At 37.7% G+C, this 20344-nt stretch overlaps 1 protein-coding gene and 1 pseudogene across 3 annotated transcripts in view; both read left to right on the forward strand.

Moving 5' to 3' along the window:
* dock8 (dedicator of cytokinesis 8) overlaps nucleotides 1–20344 on the forward strand; it is a 118113-nt gene that overhangs the window by 31000 nt on the left and 66769 nt on the right. For all 3 annotated transcript variants that reach the window (XM_088336129.1, XM_088336131.1, XM_088336130.1), the window contains exons 6-19: nucleotides 2603–2812; nucleotides 4449–4534; nucleotides 4969–5035; nucleotides 10021–10170; nucleotides 10382–10462; nucleotides 11508–11667; nucleotides 12346–12482; nucleotides 13256–13349; nucleotides 13435–13597; nucleotides 14903–15020; nucleotides 15222–15292; nucleotides 16638–16782; nucleotides 16851–16952; nucleotides 17048–17143. In XM_088336129.1, coding sequence (XP_088192255.1) covers nucleotides 2603–2812; nucleotides 4449–4534; nucleotides 4969–5035; nucleotides 10021–10170; nucleotides 10382–10462; nucleotides 11508–11667; nucleotides 12346–12482; nucleotides 13256–13349; nucleotides 13435–13597; nucleotides 14903–15020; nucleotides 15222–15292; nucleotides 16638–16782; nucleotides 16851–16952; nucleotides 17048–17143 — 1680 coding nt within the window. The remainder of the gene's footprint in view (nucleotides 1–2602; nucleotides 2813–4448; nucleotides 4535–4968; nucleotides 5036–10020; nucleotides 10171–10381; nucleotides 10463–11507; nucleotides 11668–12345; nucleotides 12483–13255; nucleotides 13350–13434; nucleotides 13598–14902; nucleotides 15021–15221; nucleotides 15293–16637; nucleotides 16783–16850; nucleotides 16953–17047; nucleotides 17144–20344) is intronic.
* On the forward strand, nucleotides 6476–6612 carry LOC148365721 (U2 spliceosomal RNA; annotated as a pseudogene).

Raw genomic sequence — 20344 nt, forward strand, 5'->3', positions numbered from 1 at the left:
CATCCGGCCTGTTGGGTTGTTCAGTCCAGCTCGCTATAAATTTCTGAGTATGTCAAAAAATTATAAGCGAGTCTCTATCTAAAGTAATGATTTTTTTTTTTTTTAATAAATGCAAACCGCCAGGGGCCAGTGTTGAGTTTGTATAGCGCGTTGAGTTTGTTCAGCTGTAAAAACTGCATCGCCCCAATTCTTAAAATAAACTAGTTATCACATTCAAAGCTAAACATGAAAATCCTTTTCCACACTGTTTGTGAAAAATGTATTGTGTTTAGAAAAGATCCCCACTTTTCTGCAATTACAATACGTAGGGTAGGTTACTAATGTAGGCGGAATGATAAAAAGACAAATCTAAAAATTTGGGGTTGACATTTGTTTGAATGATCTGGCTCGTCTCGGAACAAAAAGTCTGGATCCGGCCTCAGAGCCTAACTGGAGTTTGACATCCCAGTTCTACGTTTTTGAGAAATTATCTTCTTTTAATTACTTCCTAGTCTGCTTTTTTTCAACTTGTATTTGGTGCCAAGGTGCCATCCTCCATTGTGTGAAAATGACCAGCACTCGGCCTCTAGACCTGCGGCTGTGCCAGCCAATCCGAGTCTTCACCATCCACTGCGAACCCCCTCTCCCCGCCCTATCTTTCTATCTATGCCAGCATCGCTTAATCACCCAAACCAAAAAGGCCTTTATTGGAGCAACCAGCTTCCCAGGATCTGCATGCCAGATAGTGTGACAGTGATGCGAAGAACGGGCCGATTGTCCTCCGGCACGTCACGTTCCGTTTCGCTGTTGTAGCCGCCGGATCATGATGCGATGCGCAGACAAATCTTGACAGCTAAATATGGGATTGATGTGCACTGGGAGTGACAGAGACAACGACAGCTTAAGGGCTAGTTTGGCAAAGGGTTTAAAGAACAAAGCAGCATGGTTATGCCTAAGGAAACTTGAGTAATTCAATATGAGGTCACAGACCGCCTAAGAGGGTTTCAACTTGTGCGCAGCAGATGCTCCAGTTGATGAATTGTAATTAAGTTTGATGGCAATCAGGGCAGTTAGCATGGGGGTTTAGTGGTCAGTTTTGGAATCCCTGCAGAACTTTTGAGCCACTAAACTCTATTTGCCATTCCATATAGGTTAAGAGCTCCTGCCAAATATTTTGCAACTAACATGTTAGGAAGACTTGTCTGTATTATGCGATTAACTGCCAATGCTATCCACAACACTTGATTTTTGTAGCCAGTGCTGCCTTGCTTTACTGAAAAAAAAAAGAAGAAGTAATTAGTTACAGTTACTAGTTACTACATTTAAAAAGTAACTCTGTTAAACCCCAACCCATCTCCTCCCAATTACCAAACCAAAAGTGTAGCGCTTTACTCTGAAAGTAACTATATATTTAAAAATTACTGTAGGTACTAAACTCGCATAGAAGGCTACCAACTATGACTGCTTTAAAATAATATATAAATAATATAAAATAATCACATAATAAAAAATAAAATGTGCACATAAACCTTTGGAAGCAATGAAACCTTCTTATTTTTTGGCTCGTGCAACATTAAAACCTTGCAAATAAACAATTAGCCGATACACTCCATATCCATTTTGTCTCTGTACTTTCTAAAGTATTAGTTACAAAGAAAAGTAATTATTTTGTTACACGTTAGTTCCTACACTGTAGCATAAATTCTTCTTTATGTAATACAAATATTTTCTTTGTGTTGACTCACATCACAAGAGCATACAACAAACATGAGTGGTGTTAATTTCACATACTTCGATCCGTATTTCTCAGTACAGGTATCTCTTTACACAACATCAAAACGGGTAAAACCTCTAAAATAAAACTTGGTGTAGCATATTAAATACATATTACTCATCAGTATTGAAGTAATTATTCATCTGGGTTTAATAAAAAGCTAACCAGCAACAGCGTTATGTGTGTGGCTCAATGTTGAGCACACATAAGGAGTAAGTGACTGTAAATATTGAACTGGTTAACATTTACAATTGAACGAGACTCTTCAACAAAATTTTACTGTTTGGTTTTAAATAGGGCGTGTGGAGTTTGTATGTTCTCCCCATACCCGCGTGGGTTTCCTCTGGGCATTCCAGAGCCTTATAATCAGAAAAATATGGTTTATTGATAGTTTGAATTATTGTCAAGTGTGAGTTTAGTGAGCAACATATGCATCAATTGGGTTTTTAATCTGTTGGTGGGAGTTGTAATTATTCTTTAATATTCCCCTTTTCAAAAAGTAATTCCTATCAATGTATAAGACTCTTTGGTTATTATGAATGTCATTTCTCGGAAAAGCATTGGTACATTTTCCCAACAAAATTGATTCTAACTTCCCTTTTTTGTACAACTTTGCCCCTTAAGTGTAGATAAAATGTCAATAATGACTGGAAGAAAATATTCCTTTGCTTGTGCTAATAAAACTTCTCAAAATAGGTTTTTGTCTCCGAGTTGCCTGTGAAGTAACTATATTATAAGTAGTATGCCGTCATTTTTACTCCTCCTTATATTGTTTGCATTCTCATATTGATCCATAGAAGTTCCCAATTTCTTTCACCCCAGCTACCCATCTTTTTGCCATCTGTCCAGGTCAAGTCTTTGCCTCTAGCTAGCCTAAATGATGACTCTGGCCGCACTCTGACCTCCTCTGACTTCAACTTGCGCTGTTTGACTCCGGACCAGCGGGTGGGGGGTCTGCTAGCCTTTAACAGTCCAGAAGAACTGGACCGTTTCAACCAGGAGAGCCGGCAGGGAAACAGACACCCTGAGGTCTTTGCACTGTACCCACCAGCAGATGAGGTGAGGTGTTATCCGTTAAGTTGCGGGAAGCCCAACACTCCTTAAAGTCTGATGCGCATTTAGATACTTGGGCCCGGTTTGTATTTGAGAAGAACTGCAGATTTTATGGCATATGACTATTTTAATGATATCAATGATTGATGAGAAAATAAAACACATTTAGCTGGTAAAAAATAATCAGGAATTGCAAAAATATCAGCTGATTCGGTTTAAAAGTAATCCTAATTCCTTAACCATACAAAATGTGGGGAAATAGCACACGCTGTTTGCATAAAATCTAGATATATGCCATCGGTATTAAAAACATTTCCCGAGATAATGCATAAAGGCAGCCTTTCTTCTCTTTGATATCCTGAGCTGTGACATCATCAGGGTAACACAAGTGGGCTTATCAAGCCAGTAGCCATATAAAAAGTGCTCACCTAAAAACAAATTTTGTGCTAAGGTAAATTACAAATACACTACAGTACAAACTGAATAATGCAGATCAATAGGGAATAAACGGGGTTTTTAAGGGTTATTGTTCTATCTTCGTTATTCATTATCCATTATCCGTTATCGGTCAGTTCATAATACGCTACAAAGCCTAGGAGCCGGGACACTTACTCTCAGGGAATAAACAACAAATCTAGACAAGGTTTATATATTTACAGTGGCAACAGCTATATCGAGACCGGGTAGAAATATATTTTGGCCTGTAGTTTTTAAGAGGGACGGTTGCCACCAGACACACCATAGGAATTGGTGCCCATATGACCCTAGTGGTTTAAGGGATCCAACCGACCAACCAAATTTATTCACTCCGTCTATCTTTGTATGGCCCTTTCCAATCAGTGTGTTCCCTTTATAACGATAAATTGCAAAATTACCTCGACGAAAAAAGGATAGAAACTGGTAATTCAATTGAACAGAAGAAGGGTCTTAAGCACAACCTACCAATCTGTGTTTAGGAAACCATTACTATTTTTCTTTTCTTTGGCGCGAATGTTAGGTCTGCCCTCTTCAAAAGGGCTGGTTTGAATTGATGTATAAATAAATATTTGTCTGGCACTATTTTTATCTAGACGTATCTGTCAGCGACATACTTTTGTCATTATCGGCCATAAAATCGGGGTCAGAAAAACTTTGTTCACCATAAATTACTGTTTCAAAACTGGCCTCACATGTTGTGTTGATGGGATTCACCATTGAAAGTGTTGTGTTCCTTCAATGACGTCACAGCTCCACAGCAAGCAAGACAGATGAGTCAACATTAAGATTACATTCCTAAGGTCCCTGGCGCGTGCATTATTTTGTAACATGTTAGCCTATTTAGGGGGGAGGAACATTACACGTTCATTGTCTGATAAAAAAAAAAATCTGTTTGGGAATACCTTTAACAAGTTTTAACATTACATCTGATAACAAATTTGCATGAATTGAAAAAAATCAGCTGATTTAATTTAAGCCTGACGGGTTGGCAAGAAGTCTAGCAAAAAAATTGAATGGAAATCATGCAAAAGTGTCAAACACCTGACCCCTCATTCATAAATAAGATCGTATTTTTCTTACCTCCAGGCACACATTTAGCGACAAAATCATTAATTCTGCAATTTCTTGCATGGTTTCCAAAGGCAATGTTTGTCTTTTGTTCCAGGAAGACGCAGTGGAGATCCGACCCATTCCCGACTGCCCCAAAGAACACACTGGAGACCGCATCCTGATCCGATGCCAGGCCATCAAGTATGTTGTGCCTTTCAGTACGACTTCACTAGCAAATAGTTTTATTACATTTTAAAAGTCCTTATTACACTTAGAAATTCATGCATTCTTGTATGTTTTGTCGATTTGTGGCTTCAGGCAGAAGATTGAGCGGTTGTTGCTATTTCCCCCCACTAATTTACAGCATCTCACACTCTTATAGCATAAGTGCAGCCATGTCCTCCTAATAACCCTCTCCAGTGACAGATGTTTGAATTGCATGTGTTTTCTGGTTTCATCTCATTTCACATCACAAAGTGCTTCCAGATACAACAAAGACACTCAGCAGTCACGCGGAATAAGATGAAGTAAAATAGAACTGAGTGTGATACGAGAATAGCACCGGGCCAAACCTCAATTACATGTCAGCACGTTTCCTAGCTTGGATCATTTCTGAATGATTCTTTTCTTCTTAGGTTTGAGATTGACATTGAGCCTATTTTTGCTACCATGGCCCTGTATGACCTGAAAGAGAAGAAAAAGGTAAGAAAATAACTCAAAAATTGAAAGGACTGATATGAATATGTGTTGTATACAATTAATCATCGTATTTTCTGGACTATAAGTCGCACCCCAAAACCACATATTATCCAGAAATTTGAACATAGGCCTTACAATCCGGTGAGCCTTATGTATGGAATAAATTGGAAATACATGTTACCATATTAGTGCACTTTTTGATCAGCTGATATTCGCATAACAATGTTGACAATGGGGATCGAACCCGGACAGTCTATCTAAGAGCACTGAGTCCTAACCACCAGGCCACTAGGGACATACTGTAGATGACATGGGAAAAGGCAATAGTTACCATCACATTATCACACAGGGTACCAGATACAAAGGTTTGAGACATGAGAAAGCAGAAAGTGATTAAAAAAAAATCTGTATGCACCCACCCGGAGGGGGGAGCCGGAGCTACACTTGTGGGAGGCCCGGCAGCAACGCCCTGGGTTGTGGAACCCAGAAGGGAGAGGACCCACGCAGAAGGGAAAGGACCCACACAGAGGACTGGAAGAATGCTGCTTGGGAGGGTGGGATGGCAGAGCTATGCCCTTGCACAATAGTATTGCCTTTTACACGCTGGTTAACTACTGTTAAAAGAAAATAACTCTGAAATTGTTTAATTGATGTTAAAAATGTCAGGAAAAAATGTTAAAACGTCATATCGTCACGTCATATTGTCAAATATAAAAAAAATGTGAATATGCTTGATGGCTGTGTTTTGCTGCTGTTGGTGTCGGTGGATTTGTTCAGACCGAGGACAATCGACTTTGGCCTGGACGGATCTATTGACACTAACAAAGATGTTATATAATGAAATTGTGAATATGTTTGATTTTCGAGAAGGTTTGTTCAAACCTCACTTTGTGTTTGCTGTTAAAAACGTAATATTGGAATATAATATTGTGAATGTGCTTAATTGCTGTTGAGATTGTCATGATTGTTTTCTGTTCTTAGTGTCAATAAATTTGTTCAAACCAAAAAAATTTATTTAGCTCAAACTAATCGTAGTAAGTGACAAAGGTTGAATACGTGCGGCCATTTGGTTATTCATGTTTCAGGATGACTGACTTACTTTCAGCAACACCTTTCTCTTTATTCAGTTCAGAATTCCATCCACTTTGTAAAGACTTTGCGAGTCGACGATACCATACTGTATTTCAATTGTCCTGAAACTTTTCTGTACCATGACAATATTTGCGCCGCCAGGCCCATTAATCGCATCAACAATGTGGTACCATGACTAAAAATAGTGTGATGATGACATAAAACCTGATGCCTTTTAATGTGTTGTCTGTATCCCTATTATTTTAGTGGACAGGAACTTGCGGCTGTGGTTTTTGGACTGTGTACTTTGAATTCAGTTAAGGCTTAGGTTTCAGTACGCTGAGTGGCTCTTTTGGCCTTGATGCTAAGTCCTTAGCTTGGCCTTTTGTGTACTTTTTATGAAGTCACTATCTTTGATTTTTGCATTTCGGAGATGGAATATGAGCTTGCTCTGTCCACTCCACGCATCGGCCCGGTATTGCAGTACCTCCGGGAACGGTGCATTCGCAATGATCGCAGCAAGGCTTTAGGGCTAGGACCTTAGCTTGGCCTTTTGGCTGAGAGTAAGAGTCCCGGCTCCTGGGCTTTGTAGCGTATTATGAACTGACCGATAACGGATAATGGATAATGAATAACGAAGATAGATCAATAACCCTTAAAAACCCCAAAACCCCTGGAATAAGAGCTTGCTCTGTCCACTCCATGCATTGGCCCGGTATTGCAGTACCTCCGGGAACGGTGCAATCGCAATGATCGCAGCAAGGCTTTAAGGCTAGGACCTTAGCTTAGCCTTTTGGCTGAGAGTAAGAGTCCCAGCTCCTAGGCTTTGTAGCGTATTATGAACTGACTGAAAACAGATAATGGATAATGAATAAAGAAGATAGAACAATAACCCTTAAATTTTTTGTTATCAGCGATATATTTTGACTCATCAATCAATCCACAAATGTGGTACTTATTTATGTTAGTGCAACCCAAGCCTTTGCTGTAGTCTTAATTGAAGGCGCCTTATAGTCTGGTGTACTCCATATATGAAAGAAATATAGCAAAATAATCATTTTTAAGGTTGCCCCTTATAATTCAGTGTGCCTTGAAGTGTGGAATATATGTTACTTCTAGACTAAAGTTTGGCAGGAAACTGACGCAACTGACGACTCACAAGATATGACTTGCTATCACTTTATTTGTTAGCAATGTAATCATCAAAATAATTATTTGACTGTATTATTTGTAGCATTAAATATTATTATTCAATTTGCAGTGAATCAGGTAAAGGACACTCTAAATTTTAGTTGTTTTGATCTCCGATTTTATTATTGCTTGAAATAATTATTTTGCCGCATGTCTCAAGTCAATGAGGGATCACAGTTGGATCTATCAGCATGTTTTGCCTCTGTTGCCACTAATACCCGGCAGTTTCCAACCCAATCAACTACTTTGAGCCATGGCTTTCCACATGTTTTTGGTGGATTGACTTAGCCGCAGGATTTTGTGGGTGAAAAGGCCGTAAGGATTTAGTTTGTGTTTAAAGCTGGTCGAGATACTGTCATGGGTTTTCTGCCCGTTTCCTGTCCCTCTTCTAACTGCCTTCTGAAGTAGAACTGATGCTGCTTATTACTCTGATTTTGGCCTACGGGCAGTTAAGGGCACAAATGCAGTCATTCGTAATAATTCATCTTTTTTGTAATGAGAATAACAACGTTAATGACAATTTTTTTGTTGAAGGTAAATTTGATCTTATGGTGACTATGAATCATCATAAAGGAGAAGTTGTTAATCTCAGTTTTGCAAAGAATGTTCTCTAGAGCCAGTTAGTGTTCTTTTTTTGCTATTGCCTTACTGTTCTTGTCCCCTAGACTCGTACATCCCTCAACTATTTGTTGGATTTTCTCCTGCTGTGGATTTTGCTTTGTTGTTCCCCTCATAGGAGTTCTGGCTTTCGTGTTTGTTTTTTGAGCCGACAATTTTTGTTGTTGCTTAGCATCCTTGAAACAGGCAACAGATGTTCAGCGTAATTCTCCTCTTATTAATCATAGGTTTCTGGCCTATACGGACTAGGTGCATGCAGTGTTCGACCCAACAAGGGGCCTATTTATGGGCAAAATGCAGCAGGAGATCTTTAAATATTGCAAAAATAATAATGTAATATTCTAGTATATTAAAAAATATTTTTTTTGTAGGGGTGTACTGATCCCAGGTTTATTTCCAATAAAAACAGAAGCCTGATTTTGACGGTCCAAATTTTGCCAATTTTGTTTTAAAAGGAAATATGAACCATATTTCGGTTTTCTTCATAGAGTGCCTAAATTGTCCCTTCAGCATTGCGAACAGAGGATTTAATTGAGAGAAGAGGTACTATTATATTTATTTTATTTTTATTATTTTCATCTTTTTAAGGTATTAACCTTTCACAACCCCTTTAAAAAAAAAAAAGGAAATCCGGGACTATCTCGCTTCACTCTGATGCATCAGTCCTACCCCAAAATGTTTCATTACAGTAATTAACAGACCACAGCACACTAACCTACTGCTGGTTTCAATGACTTCACCAGTCTGAGGTTTTGGGTTTGCAAAACTCTTTTTGAGTGGACATTACTAGTTCTCCAGGAAGAAGCAAAGAAGGTTATACAATGAATATATACTGTGTATGCATATATATATATATATATATATATATATATATATATATATATATATATATATTTGATTTGATTTCCCGCATTTGTAGAAATCAACCATTTATTTAACGAATTAATATGATAGATCTATAATAATTCAATATGAAGAAAAAAAACTGCTTAATGATAAAAACAAAAGCATGATTCCTGCAAAAATTGACAGGTCAGATTAAAAAAAGGAACAGGATGTTTGGGCCCTTGGCCCGTGTTGTATATTATTTGGACCTCATAGTTATAAGGCGGACTTTCACAGCTCAATATGTTTGAAATTAACCATGAGGTCACAAGAAAAGCGTTTGTTTGACACTTTTCTTCCGCTTAGTATTGATGATGATGACGACTCCAAAACCACACCCCTTGTGCCTGTTGCATTTGGCTTTCTGTCAATTGGCAGAACTGAGTATGACAGAGAATTCAGGGATGATATTTGACATCTGGTGTTTTTATTTTCTGGGCCAACTACTAAGTCTGCTGCGGTGTTATGTGTGGTCGGCCCCCTTGGAAAGAAGCCTATTGAGGGAAAAGCTAAGCGTCACAACAATCACATGACCTGCACATGTGGCTTTGTTCATAGCCTGAGGTTAATATAGTACAGTACTGCAGTGGTTTACTTAAGAAACTAAGGCACAAAACTAGCATCCATTAAATCTCTTTTGGTGTTTTTTGTCAATGCCGTCAATATTCATGAGTAACACACTTTATAAGATTGGGACTGTCTGACAATATCCCACATTATGAAAGCTGCACATCTATTTACACAGGATCAGCCCAAAATTATAACATACCGCAACAGTCTTGTTTCCTTTACCGCTTCTAGCTGCCTTCTGAAGTGGAACTGATGCTGCCTATTACTCTGATTTTGGCTTACGGGTAATTAAGGGCACAAATGCAGTGAATTGTAATAATGAATATTTTTTTGTAACGAGACAAAAAAAACAACTTTTGATCATGTTGGATCAGGAAAAGCGGTCACTCTAATGTCCACCGAGCTTCAATATCTGCATTCCTGTAGGTTTGCTTTACAGATAATTATCTGGACATTATTTTAGGTTCATTCGATACATGAAATTGTCTACAGATGATAATGTAAATTAGCCAGTTTTTTCCCGTGTGTAATGCAATGCAGGAGAAAAATTGAAAAAAAAAAAATAATATATATATATATATACTCTATGTGCTATCAATTGAAAAAAAATGTGCTATAAATGATAGTCAAACAAGTCCATCTTTTCTTTTCAGATTTCTGAAAACTTCTACTGTGACCTGAATTCTGAACAGTTTAAAGGTTTTCTGCGATTGCACACTCCTCATGTAGATTCCTCCTCCCTGGCCCGGTCAGCCATCTTCTCCATCACTTACCCTTCACCAGACATTTATCTGGTCATCAAGGTCAGTGTAGAACCCATTGAGCAGTTCCCAAATAATTCAAGTAGCGTCTAAAGATAATATCTCTCCATGTGCCATTATCGTGAGAACATTGAAAAACATTGAAACCTATTTTTCATGCAGTATATGTTTTTATATTCCTTGTGTACACTATTGCCGATAGACTGATTGGACTTCAGAGGTTTTTTTAGAAGTTTTCTACTTTATCTTCCAGATTGAAAAAGTCCTACAGCAGGGTGAGATTGGCGATTGTGCCGATCCATACATGACAATGAGGGATTGTGACTCGTCAAAGGTAAATTATAGGCCACTATAAAAAATGAAAATCTTTTAAATAGTTGGTTTAATTTTCTACATAGTAATCAGCACACGTAGAATAATTAATTCTTAAAATGCTAATACGGAGATCCTCTGTTTTTCGTGGTTAATGGGAACCAGAACCACCCACGAAAAGTGAAAATCCGCAAAGGAGGTCGCACTTTTCAGCCAAATATAGGAGAACGCAGAGCAGGTGTCCGCCCACAATGCAATATGAAAGACTATGAATTGGCATCAGAGATCTCAAGTTAAGGGGTGCTGGCCGATCGGCATGAGTCTTGGCTTAATGTCAACAATTAATATCATTGACTATATTGGATTCGTTTGGATCGATCCTATATGACCCTAGATGAAAATTTATATATGTTACAATAAATGAAATAAAATGAAACTTTTAACTGAATGTTTTTACTGGTGACAACGATAGGTTCCCCTCAATTAGACTTACAGCAGGCAGCACGCAAGGGTAATTTTCATATACTCAAATTCTGGAAATCTCAAAAAACACTTTTCGATTATATTGACAAGAAATGGACAGGATTGGAAGAGATTTTAGTTAATGATAATGTATATTTAATATTAAAGGTAGCGTGCAACATTTTAGGTGTCTTTAAAAAGAGTGATTTTAAGCTCTCCCCGCAGGCCTGCTTCAAATGCAGTCGAAACACCAACCAGAACCCCAAAAAAGATGAAAAAAGAAGAGTTTATTCTAGCGCGTTTACCTAATGCATGTATTTTCATGCACCACACAAGGAGCTTGACAGATGCTACAATGATGATTTAAACCAGATGAGGGCATCAGCGAGTACAAAATTACGTACAGGACCTTTTACTATCTGATATTTTATGTACACTATTAATATTAGACGGCATGAATGGGACAATATATTGACCAGACACATGAAGAAATCTAATTGCAAATACAAGTTTATTTGTTACTGTACCTATGATTTTACCTTTGGTATATAATATTTAGGAACTTTCCATTTGAATTAACATGTTGTTTTTTTTTGCCTTTCTAGAACAAAGACAAATTAGAAAAACTGCGAGGCCAAGCCGAAGCTTTCTGCCAAAGGCTCGGTCGCTACAGAATGCCTTTTGCGTGGGCCACCGTCAACATCATGGAAGTCATCAGCACTGCCGCCATTGATCGCGATATCACCGATTCTGACAGTGTAAAAGGTGTGTGCCGATTTCCCCTTCCCTTTTTTATGATTTGTCCTTTAGTAGGGCTGCAACTTATGATTATTTTAATAATCGATGAGTCACGGACTATTGAAACGATAAGTAAATTAAAAAGATAATTATTATTTATTTCTTAAATTTAGAATAAGGTTGATTGAATAATGTGGAACATTGTAATAAACACAAGAAAAATAAAAACAATTAAAAATATTTTTTAAAACATACTGCGGTTTTGTAAAAAAAATTAAAACATATAAATAAAACAATTAGGTGCAGTGCTTGCTCAGTAGAGACTTAAATCCATGCTTTTTAAACGTTTGTTCGTCACCAAGCTACTGCAATAATACGCAAGGTTTCTTTTACAAACCTTGAAGGTAGTTTTTTAATTGCTATATCCAGGCTGAAATACTTCCAAATTTCAGAAGTTCTGGTACGTGAACTTTATAATGACGCCACCATTTCTGTTTATGTTACCACTTGACACAGGGACGCTACTGCAGATGAGTGAATATTCATGTAAAGATACTTCACTGTTGGAAAATTGCGTCTACTGACAATAGTCAACAATAGAATTTATTGTCTACCTTTTTTATTATCAATTTTTGTTGACAGCGTCCTAAAATTGTTCCAGCCTTGCCATTTAGTAACCTGGATGTCATATTTCGTCTTTTTCAGGGAAATCTAGCAGCATGGATCGGAAAGCGCAGCTGCCGAGGAGGAACTCTGAACGTTTTAGCACTTTTGATGAGCAGCTCTGTAACATCTCCGCTTTCAAACCTGCCACCATCACCATCAGCACCATATTCAAACAGGTACGTCTGCAAAAATATATACAAAAATAAAAATGACTCAAATTTATTTACATTTCTTAGGTTTTTCCTGTTGCCGTTTTTTTACCATTTTACATGTGTGCTTTTGTGAGTTTGGGATTTGGAGATGTCATAGACATTCATATGTGGTTATTTTAAGTCCAGACTCGCTTGTGTTTAATTCCCATAGAATTAACTTGTCTTGATTTAACATATACTGAGGTTCATCATGTTTTGGAAAAATATGATTAATCTTCCAAATACATTCCAATCGCATACAAGTGTGTCTGGCATCCAGGTCAAGCAACTGTTAAAACAATTTGAGCTATTCGACCTTGGTTGGAGGCATCAAGTTGATAGGCTGTGTAAGTCATATGCCTCATGCTATGGTTTGTGTTTTTAAGGATTCCAGTCTTGGAAAATATATACCTATATAAAACTATATATTCTTTGGCATCCTTCCAACACTTATCCTCATTAGGTTTGTGGTTGTAGAAAATGCAATGGTTTCTGCTTAAATCAATACAAATCAGTAGCAATTTAGAAAGGACTATAAATAATAATTTAATTTAGCTTTATGTAATTAACCTTTTCTGAAAAAAAGTTGACTTGAACCAAAAACATACAAATATTGGAGCAAGGTTTTTATTTATTAATGAAGAACACAATACAATTGTTTGTTTACAACAACTTAATCGCCAATCGGGCATCAAAAAGCAAGATCATCAAATATTGTAGCACATGAGACATCCATCTTCTTGGTTTTTCTATTTCAGGAAGGGGATCGGTTGAGCGATGAGGACTTGCTTAAATTCCTTTACGAGATCAAGAAAACATCCACTCCGCAAAGACGCATAAAGACTATATCAGGTCCCTCAATGTTATCCATTAAAAACAAAAATGTTTTATTGTGAAATGGTTTAAAACTAAAAGTCCTATTTACTTGTTGTGTTAGGCTCCATAAAGCTGGACATATCTCCACTGCACGATTTACCTCAAGCTTGTCTGTCCATTGAGCTAATCCCAATGGTTCCAGTGGCGGAGAAAAACATTCGACATGTTAAAGAAGTGCTGGAGTTCCCCTCCAGTGAGGTTTATGTCCCTCATAACATTTACAGGTGAGCTAAAGTGACCCCTGTTAAGCCCTCCCTAAGGCATATACAGTAAGTTATTTTTATAACCTATAAAAAAATATGCAATGTGCATAACTTAAAAATGCAAAAACTGTTTTTGTAAATCAATTAAAGTAAATAGCCTGGGGTACAGTCAGGCGTTCTTGTCTAAACAGAAACGGTTATTATTCCAACAAGCCACCGGCCACAAGAACTGTCGTGTTGCCATCATTAGTCAAGAGCTGACGTTCACTGTGCTGCCTTTTCTTCATACGTGCCAAGCTTTTGACATTAAAAAGTGGTTTATTTTATTGAACACTCAATTTTGACGTTCAAAACACAATTCGTCTCCAAAATATTAAAACAACAAACAAACAACATCTGCCTCTTTAAAACCGGAAGCGGCAACATTTTACCAAAACGGAAATCGAATGCTTCAAAATGAAGCAGCTGTAGTAGAATAGTCAAGATATGTGTTTGTTTAAATTTGAAAGAGGTAGATTTTGTTCAAAAATGGAGTAGTCGTTTCTAGGAGGAAAAAAACTGTAGTCTAACTCCTAAAACGGCAGTGTTGGCAGGTATGCTGTATTTTAAAAGGAATAAATTGGGAAGTAGACATCCTTTACTATATGTATTTCTTAGGCACTTGGCCACCTTTCAAGTTAAAAGTTCTGAACTGGACACATGTTTTGTTTCTTTTTATTCAATTTTTGAGGGGGAGAGCAATTATCGCCTGGAGACTCAATGTAATGTATTAATACAGTAAAGCAACAAATTAAGTTTTGCAACACAAAATAGTCACTGTATTTGTCTTTGCTGTCCTTTAACCTCTAAATAACAAGTGGAACACATACCTGTCAATCTCAGCCAATTGCCTTGTTTATAATAGCAATTTCCTAACTAAGCGATAATACACCTTACAAACATAACACAGCACTGCACCACTTTACTCACAGCAAGACAGACAATAATAATTTGTGTAAACAAGTTTGATCAATCTACCTGATAAACAACAGAAAAAAAAAATCACTTTATTTTTAAGTTCTTTCCTTACTTGCAGCAAGTAAGTGTTGTATACTGTACGTAGCAATATATTTAAAAAAATGTGCCAAAAGAAAATGATCAAAAAACGTCAAATACGTGGAAAACGTATACATTGACAGGTACGCAATTTTACATCAAGTGGCCAGTTCAAGTCAAGACCGGTAGACGCATTTTCCACTTTTGCACACTGCAAATTTACTCACGTGTCTTTATTGCCATCTAGCGTTTCAATTATGAGCTACATCTCCCTTTCTTTGCATTCTGCAGGAACTTGCTCTTTGTGTATCCCCAGCGGCTGAACTTTGTCAACAGGCTGACTTCTGCAAGAAACATCACCATCAAAATTCAGTTTATGAGTGGAGAAGACCCCGACTGTGCTTTACCTGTAAGGACAGAGAGTCCTTAGGATTATCTATCTGCAAAAAGAACCCAACACACTCAACAGAACAAAACAATAAAGTTAGAAAAAGTTCTGCAGGAAGAAGTGTAGAAATAAATGGTTGAACTTAATCACAATGTGTCAGCTTTAAAAATATAACAAATCCCAATTCAAACCTAACCTTTATTAATATTTGTTTCCCAACAGGTAATTTTTGGTAAATCCAGTGGACCTGAATTTGTGCGAGAGGTTTACACCCCTGTTACCTACCATAACAAGCAAGTACAGTAATATACATCTTTAAAGCAGATTAGACACTGCACCTTGTTTTTCATGTGTGTGTTTGAAGTCCTTAATTACTGCCCGATGTCTATTTACTATATCTTTATTAATTTGTGTTTCAGCAAAGCATGTTTTGACAAAATTCGGAATATTTAAAGCATTTATTTGGAGCCAGGTTTTATTGCTTGAACAGTTGTGATGTTTTTTGGTCACAAAAACACTTGGCGTATTCACTCCACCCGTTTAACAGAATTACTGCTAAGTGTGCAACTGCAAAATCAGAATCCATGAATCTCTTGCTGTATCACAGTTTTGCTACTTTGTGGATTCTTCTCGTGTATTGTGTTCTGTATTCTGATTGGCTAAATATTTGCCCTGCCCATTTACTGCCTGTGTCTGCCTGTGCATCAATGACATTGCGTTCTGAGTTGTACACATATTTAAAACACCTTGCAGAACCTACCGTACGTATGCGCAAATCATTTTCAATTTCAAGTTTCTCTAAAAGCCATGATGTCAACAAAACGTTCTAGAATGACAAAAGCACCAAAAGTCAGAGGAAGATGCTTTGTATCGCCAATATATGTGGACTTCTCAACTCGCTAAACTTGCTTTGGAATCAACAAAGTTGACCTTCTCAACCCGCTGATTTTGCTTTGGAGCCACATGCAGATTTTTGGTTCTCCCTTGTTTGAATATTGGAAAATGATTTGGTTTATGTAAGAGGACAAAGGGGACACATTCTTATACTTTCCAATGAATGTTAATAGATACAGAATGTGTGTCCTACCTTGTAAGGCTTATTTAAGTCTTATATTTTTTTAAGCAGCTCTAGACATAATTTCTTTTTTTGGTCCAATATGGCTCTTTCAACGTTTTGGGTTGCCAACCCTTGTATAAAGGAAGACAAATGCAGTTGTCCACAACGTCCACATGATGGCGACATTCTATCATGTGAAGTATGAATGTAGTGTACTGAAATTATACACATGATACATGCAGCAAGATTATTTTTAAAATTATAATTTGACAGTACAGAAGATATTTTTGGAAAAAAACGTTTATAAAATACAGGTAGTGTATCTGTTAAATAAATGTCCTAACCTGAAAATGAGGTTTAATCATTGGTTTCAAATTAATGCATAATTGAGTATTTAAAAGTACAAAAATATAGTTTTGTAATTCGCCCAATGTTTTTGGAACCCAACCATTGCAAAAAACAAAGAATTACTGTATTAAAACAAAATACAATTTTTTTGCACTTGTTAAATAAAATAGTATTTTGATTGTCTTAAAATGGACAGTTCTGTACCTTCTGTAAGTCTCTCCTCTTTTAATCAGATCGCCAGACTTCTATGAGGAAGTGAAGCTGAGTCTTCCTGCTCGTCTTACAGAGCGGCACCACTTGCTATTCACCTTTTACCACATCAGTTGTCAGCAAAAGCAGAACCAGAGCAACAGTTGCGAAACACTGATTGGCTACTCCGTAAGTCTCCCTGTCATACAACAGTATTTTTTGTAAAGGTAAATGTTTTCCTTTTTCTTCACATCTAGTGGCTGCCTATGTGGATTAATGACAGACTGCACACAGGTCAGTTCTGCTTGCCCATCGTCTTGGAGCGACTACCTCCCAATTACTCATTGCACACCGCTGAGGTAAACCTGATGAGGGAAACATTCATGCCTACCTTTTTCCTTCTGGTTGATTGCAACCGATAATTGAATTACTGGCTTTCCGTGTTTTTGCACAGAAACTTCCTTCACAGGCCATCCCAGTCAAGTGGATGGAAAGCCACAAGGGTTTGTTTAATCTGGAGGTACAGGCTGTGTCTTCTGTGCACACTCAGGTCAATACCATTTAAATATCATGTTTTTAAACAGTAGTTGTGAAACATTTTTGCATGAAGCAATACTTCTAAATCAGGGGTCTCAAGCTCAATTTACAGAGTTGGGGTCTGGGTGAGGTTAGGTCAAATCAGGTTTCTTACAAAAAAGTTGTAAAATAAATCTTAAAAATTAATCACCCTATTGACACAATCCTTTACTTAGTTTTCTTTATTTTTACAATTTGGTTTAAGTAAATGTAACTTGTGTACAGCATCAATCCTTCATGCATTATTCAAAAACGTACATCAATTGCCATTACATTAGTCAGTAAATCTTCACTAAGTTATTCTGCCAGGGATGTTTACTTCCAACTGCAGATGATTATAGAATGCATCAAGCAAACTCCCAACTATTTATCATGTTTAATTCTGCAGTACTACTTCTGTGCTTCAGTTACTCTTCTCCTTGAACCCCAAACATTGTCGTTGTAGTGTCAAACATTCATCCTGCAGTTCAGGTGATGGACTTCAGTGTTGTCAACATCTTTGTTTCCAGCTCACTTTTTAGATGAAACTCATGACAAAATCAGAATATCCAAATTGATATTGCAACACCAACCTCAACATATTTATTCTTTTAGGTTTTATTTTAATCGAACAACAAACACGTTGGCTTTTGGCACAAATAAAAGTGCCTTCATAAGGTTGTGCCAGGGAAAATAATATTAGTTTGTTGTGCCCGTTTTACAATCAAATACAATTTGGAGATTCCTTAAACAAAACAAAAATACTGAAGACATTTTTTAAGAGCAGTGTAACCTTCCTGCATTGCTTTATCTAAAGCCTGGAGCACACCTAGTGCCAACCATGTGGAAAATCTGGCGTTGACGCCTTTTGGCTGCAGAATGCCTTACAAAGAACGTATTTACTGTTGTGCTGTAATAAACTGCAAATAAGGGCTGCATCACGTAAAATGTGAGCCCTATATTTCTACATGATAGCACTAGATAGATAGATAGATAGATACTTTATTCATCCCCGTAGGGAAATTCACACTTCCAGCAGTCTACCCTGTTGTTTATTAACAGATGAACATGATGCCCGAGGGGTGCTTGTAGCGAAGTGGATGACTTCACGCCAGTCCAAAAATTCGACATCCCTGCGGCAGATGGAGAACTTTTCTTTGCGAAAATCCAGGGATACACCACCCCGTGTTAGCAAGTCCGCCTCCTCTCCGATTCCCCCCGGCTTTCGTGTCTCTGTTTAGCGGCGTTGAAGCCAGATTGCTCCGGGTAGCTCCGGGTGGCTACACGTTAGCGTCCGGAATGCTAAACGTGAGCCACGTTTCCGCAAAACACAGCAACTGCGCTCCCTGTGCGCTTCGATGTTTTCCAAAAGCACTCGATGATCTTATTTGGTCGTGAGTTCGCATTTACCATGATTACGGATGGTACCGAAGACTTATAACGCCGCTAGCCGCTTCGCTAGCTCCGACTTTTCCTCCACAAATGGCCCCTTCATCACGCCGGCACGAGAATTCTTAAGGGCAAGGAGTTGAAAATCCTTGAATACACGCATTTCTTGTGCGTTAAAACCCATGTCCATAGGATAGAAGTAATCCATAGTGTAGTTGTCAAAACGGGAAGAAAAAACACCGAAGATAGGAGCAAACAATAAAACAACAGGGCAGCTGCTGGAAAAGGCAGCCGCTCGTGGCAGCGCCGCTAGAGCACTAGGGCAACCATCCAGTGGAGAATTGTGCCAGATTGCAACTCTGACGTTAGGAGTTATTTTTTTTGTGTCGCTGTCATTGGTGGTTGCCACAGTACCAGACAAAATTGCGTTCGCTCTTCGAGGATTAGAGGAAACTCTGACAATGGTTCCGATGATACAGAAAGAGAACTTTAGCGTTTTTGATAAAAAAAACTTTCAGTTGTATAAATTAAGGACTTGATATGTGGGTAAAAAGTCAAAATATTGTGAGTACACAACTGTTAAATAAAGTACCGTCAAACCCCGTTTTGCTCATGTTATGTATTGCATGAATTATGTACGATAATATTTCGACTAACTTCTCCTCTAGAAGGGTGACATTAATGTTTTCAGATGTTATCATGCGTTGTGGAAAAGGGCTGCTAGTTGTTTTTCTGTCGCACTTGAGGAAACGTGCGACAGAGCGCCAAAAATATAGAACATGTTTGATACTTGATGTTATGGTGCCGTGCCGTTTTCCATCAAAAAGTGCCCCCCGCACACCTGAAGCGGTTTTTAGCTACGCCGTATTCAGATGTCTTCTAAGTTGCTTGGGTCACAAGTTTTTGTATATATATATATCATATACAAAATAGCGACAGAGCTACAGTACATTGCGGTTACGAAGACGAGAACATATTTACTACCACAAGTGAAAGAGACTGCAAACAATGGCTGCATCACGTAAAATGTGACCTCTATTTTACTATAGTCAAGTCAAGTCTAGTCACATTTATTTATATAGCCCTTAATCACAAAAATGTCCCAAAGGACTGCAAATGATAGTGCCAGGGCAACCAATCAGTGGAGAATTGTGCCAGATTGCAACACTGGCGTTAGAAGTTATATTTTGTTTTGCTTTCAATGGTGGTTGGCGCAGTACCAGACAAAATTGCATTTGCTTGTCATGGTTCTTCCAGAATTAAACTCCAACAATGAGTTTGATGATACAGAAAGAGAACTTTAGCGTCTTTGATGAATAACTTTCAGTGCTGTTCAATTCAGTGTTATAAATTGAGAATTTGATTTGTGGGTAAAAAGTCAAAATATTGTGAGTACGTAAATACTAAATAAAATCCAGTCAAACCTGCTGTTTTGCTCCTGTTATGTATCACATGAATAATGATAGCAAAAATGTAGACTTATGAATGTTTTCAGATGTCATCATGCGTTGTGGAAAAGGGCAGCTTGTCGTTTTCCTGTCACACTTTAGGAATTCTCCAAATGGTTGATTAATTGATAATGATCTAAAATTTAATTTGGACGCACAATAAAATAAATCTCTGGTATGAAACAAAGACATATGCAAATCATTAATTTATTAATCTTTTGATTACAAATTAACACTTTAGGGATTAGAAGGTTCATTACACTGCAGGGGAGTCAGGTCACGTCATGTAGATCAGGAGCCCTGCTGTGCGCACTCTTGCATGCACTTTAGGCAAAAGTAAAGGTCTTGTGAACGAATGA

This window comes from Urocampus carinirostris, chromosome 5, assembly GCF_059441175.1.
Source record: "Urocampus carinirostris isolate Australia breed hairy pipefish chromosome 5, RoL_Ucar_1.0, whole genome shotgun sequence".
In the NCBI taxonomy this organism is placed as follows: Eukaryota; Metazoa; Chordata; class Actinopteri; order Syngnathiformes; family Syngnathidae; genus Urocampus; species Urocampus carinirostris.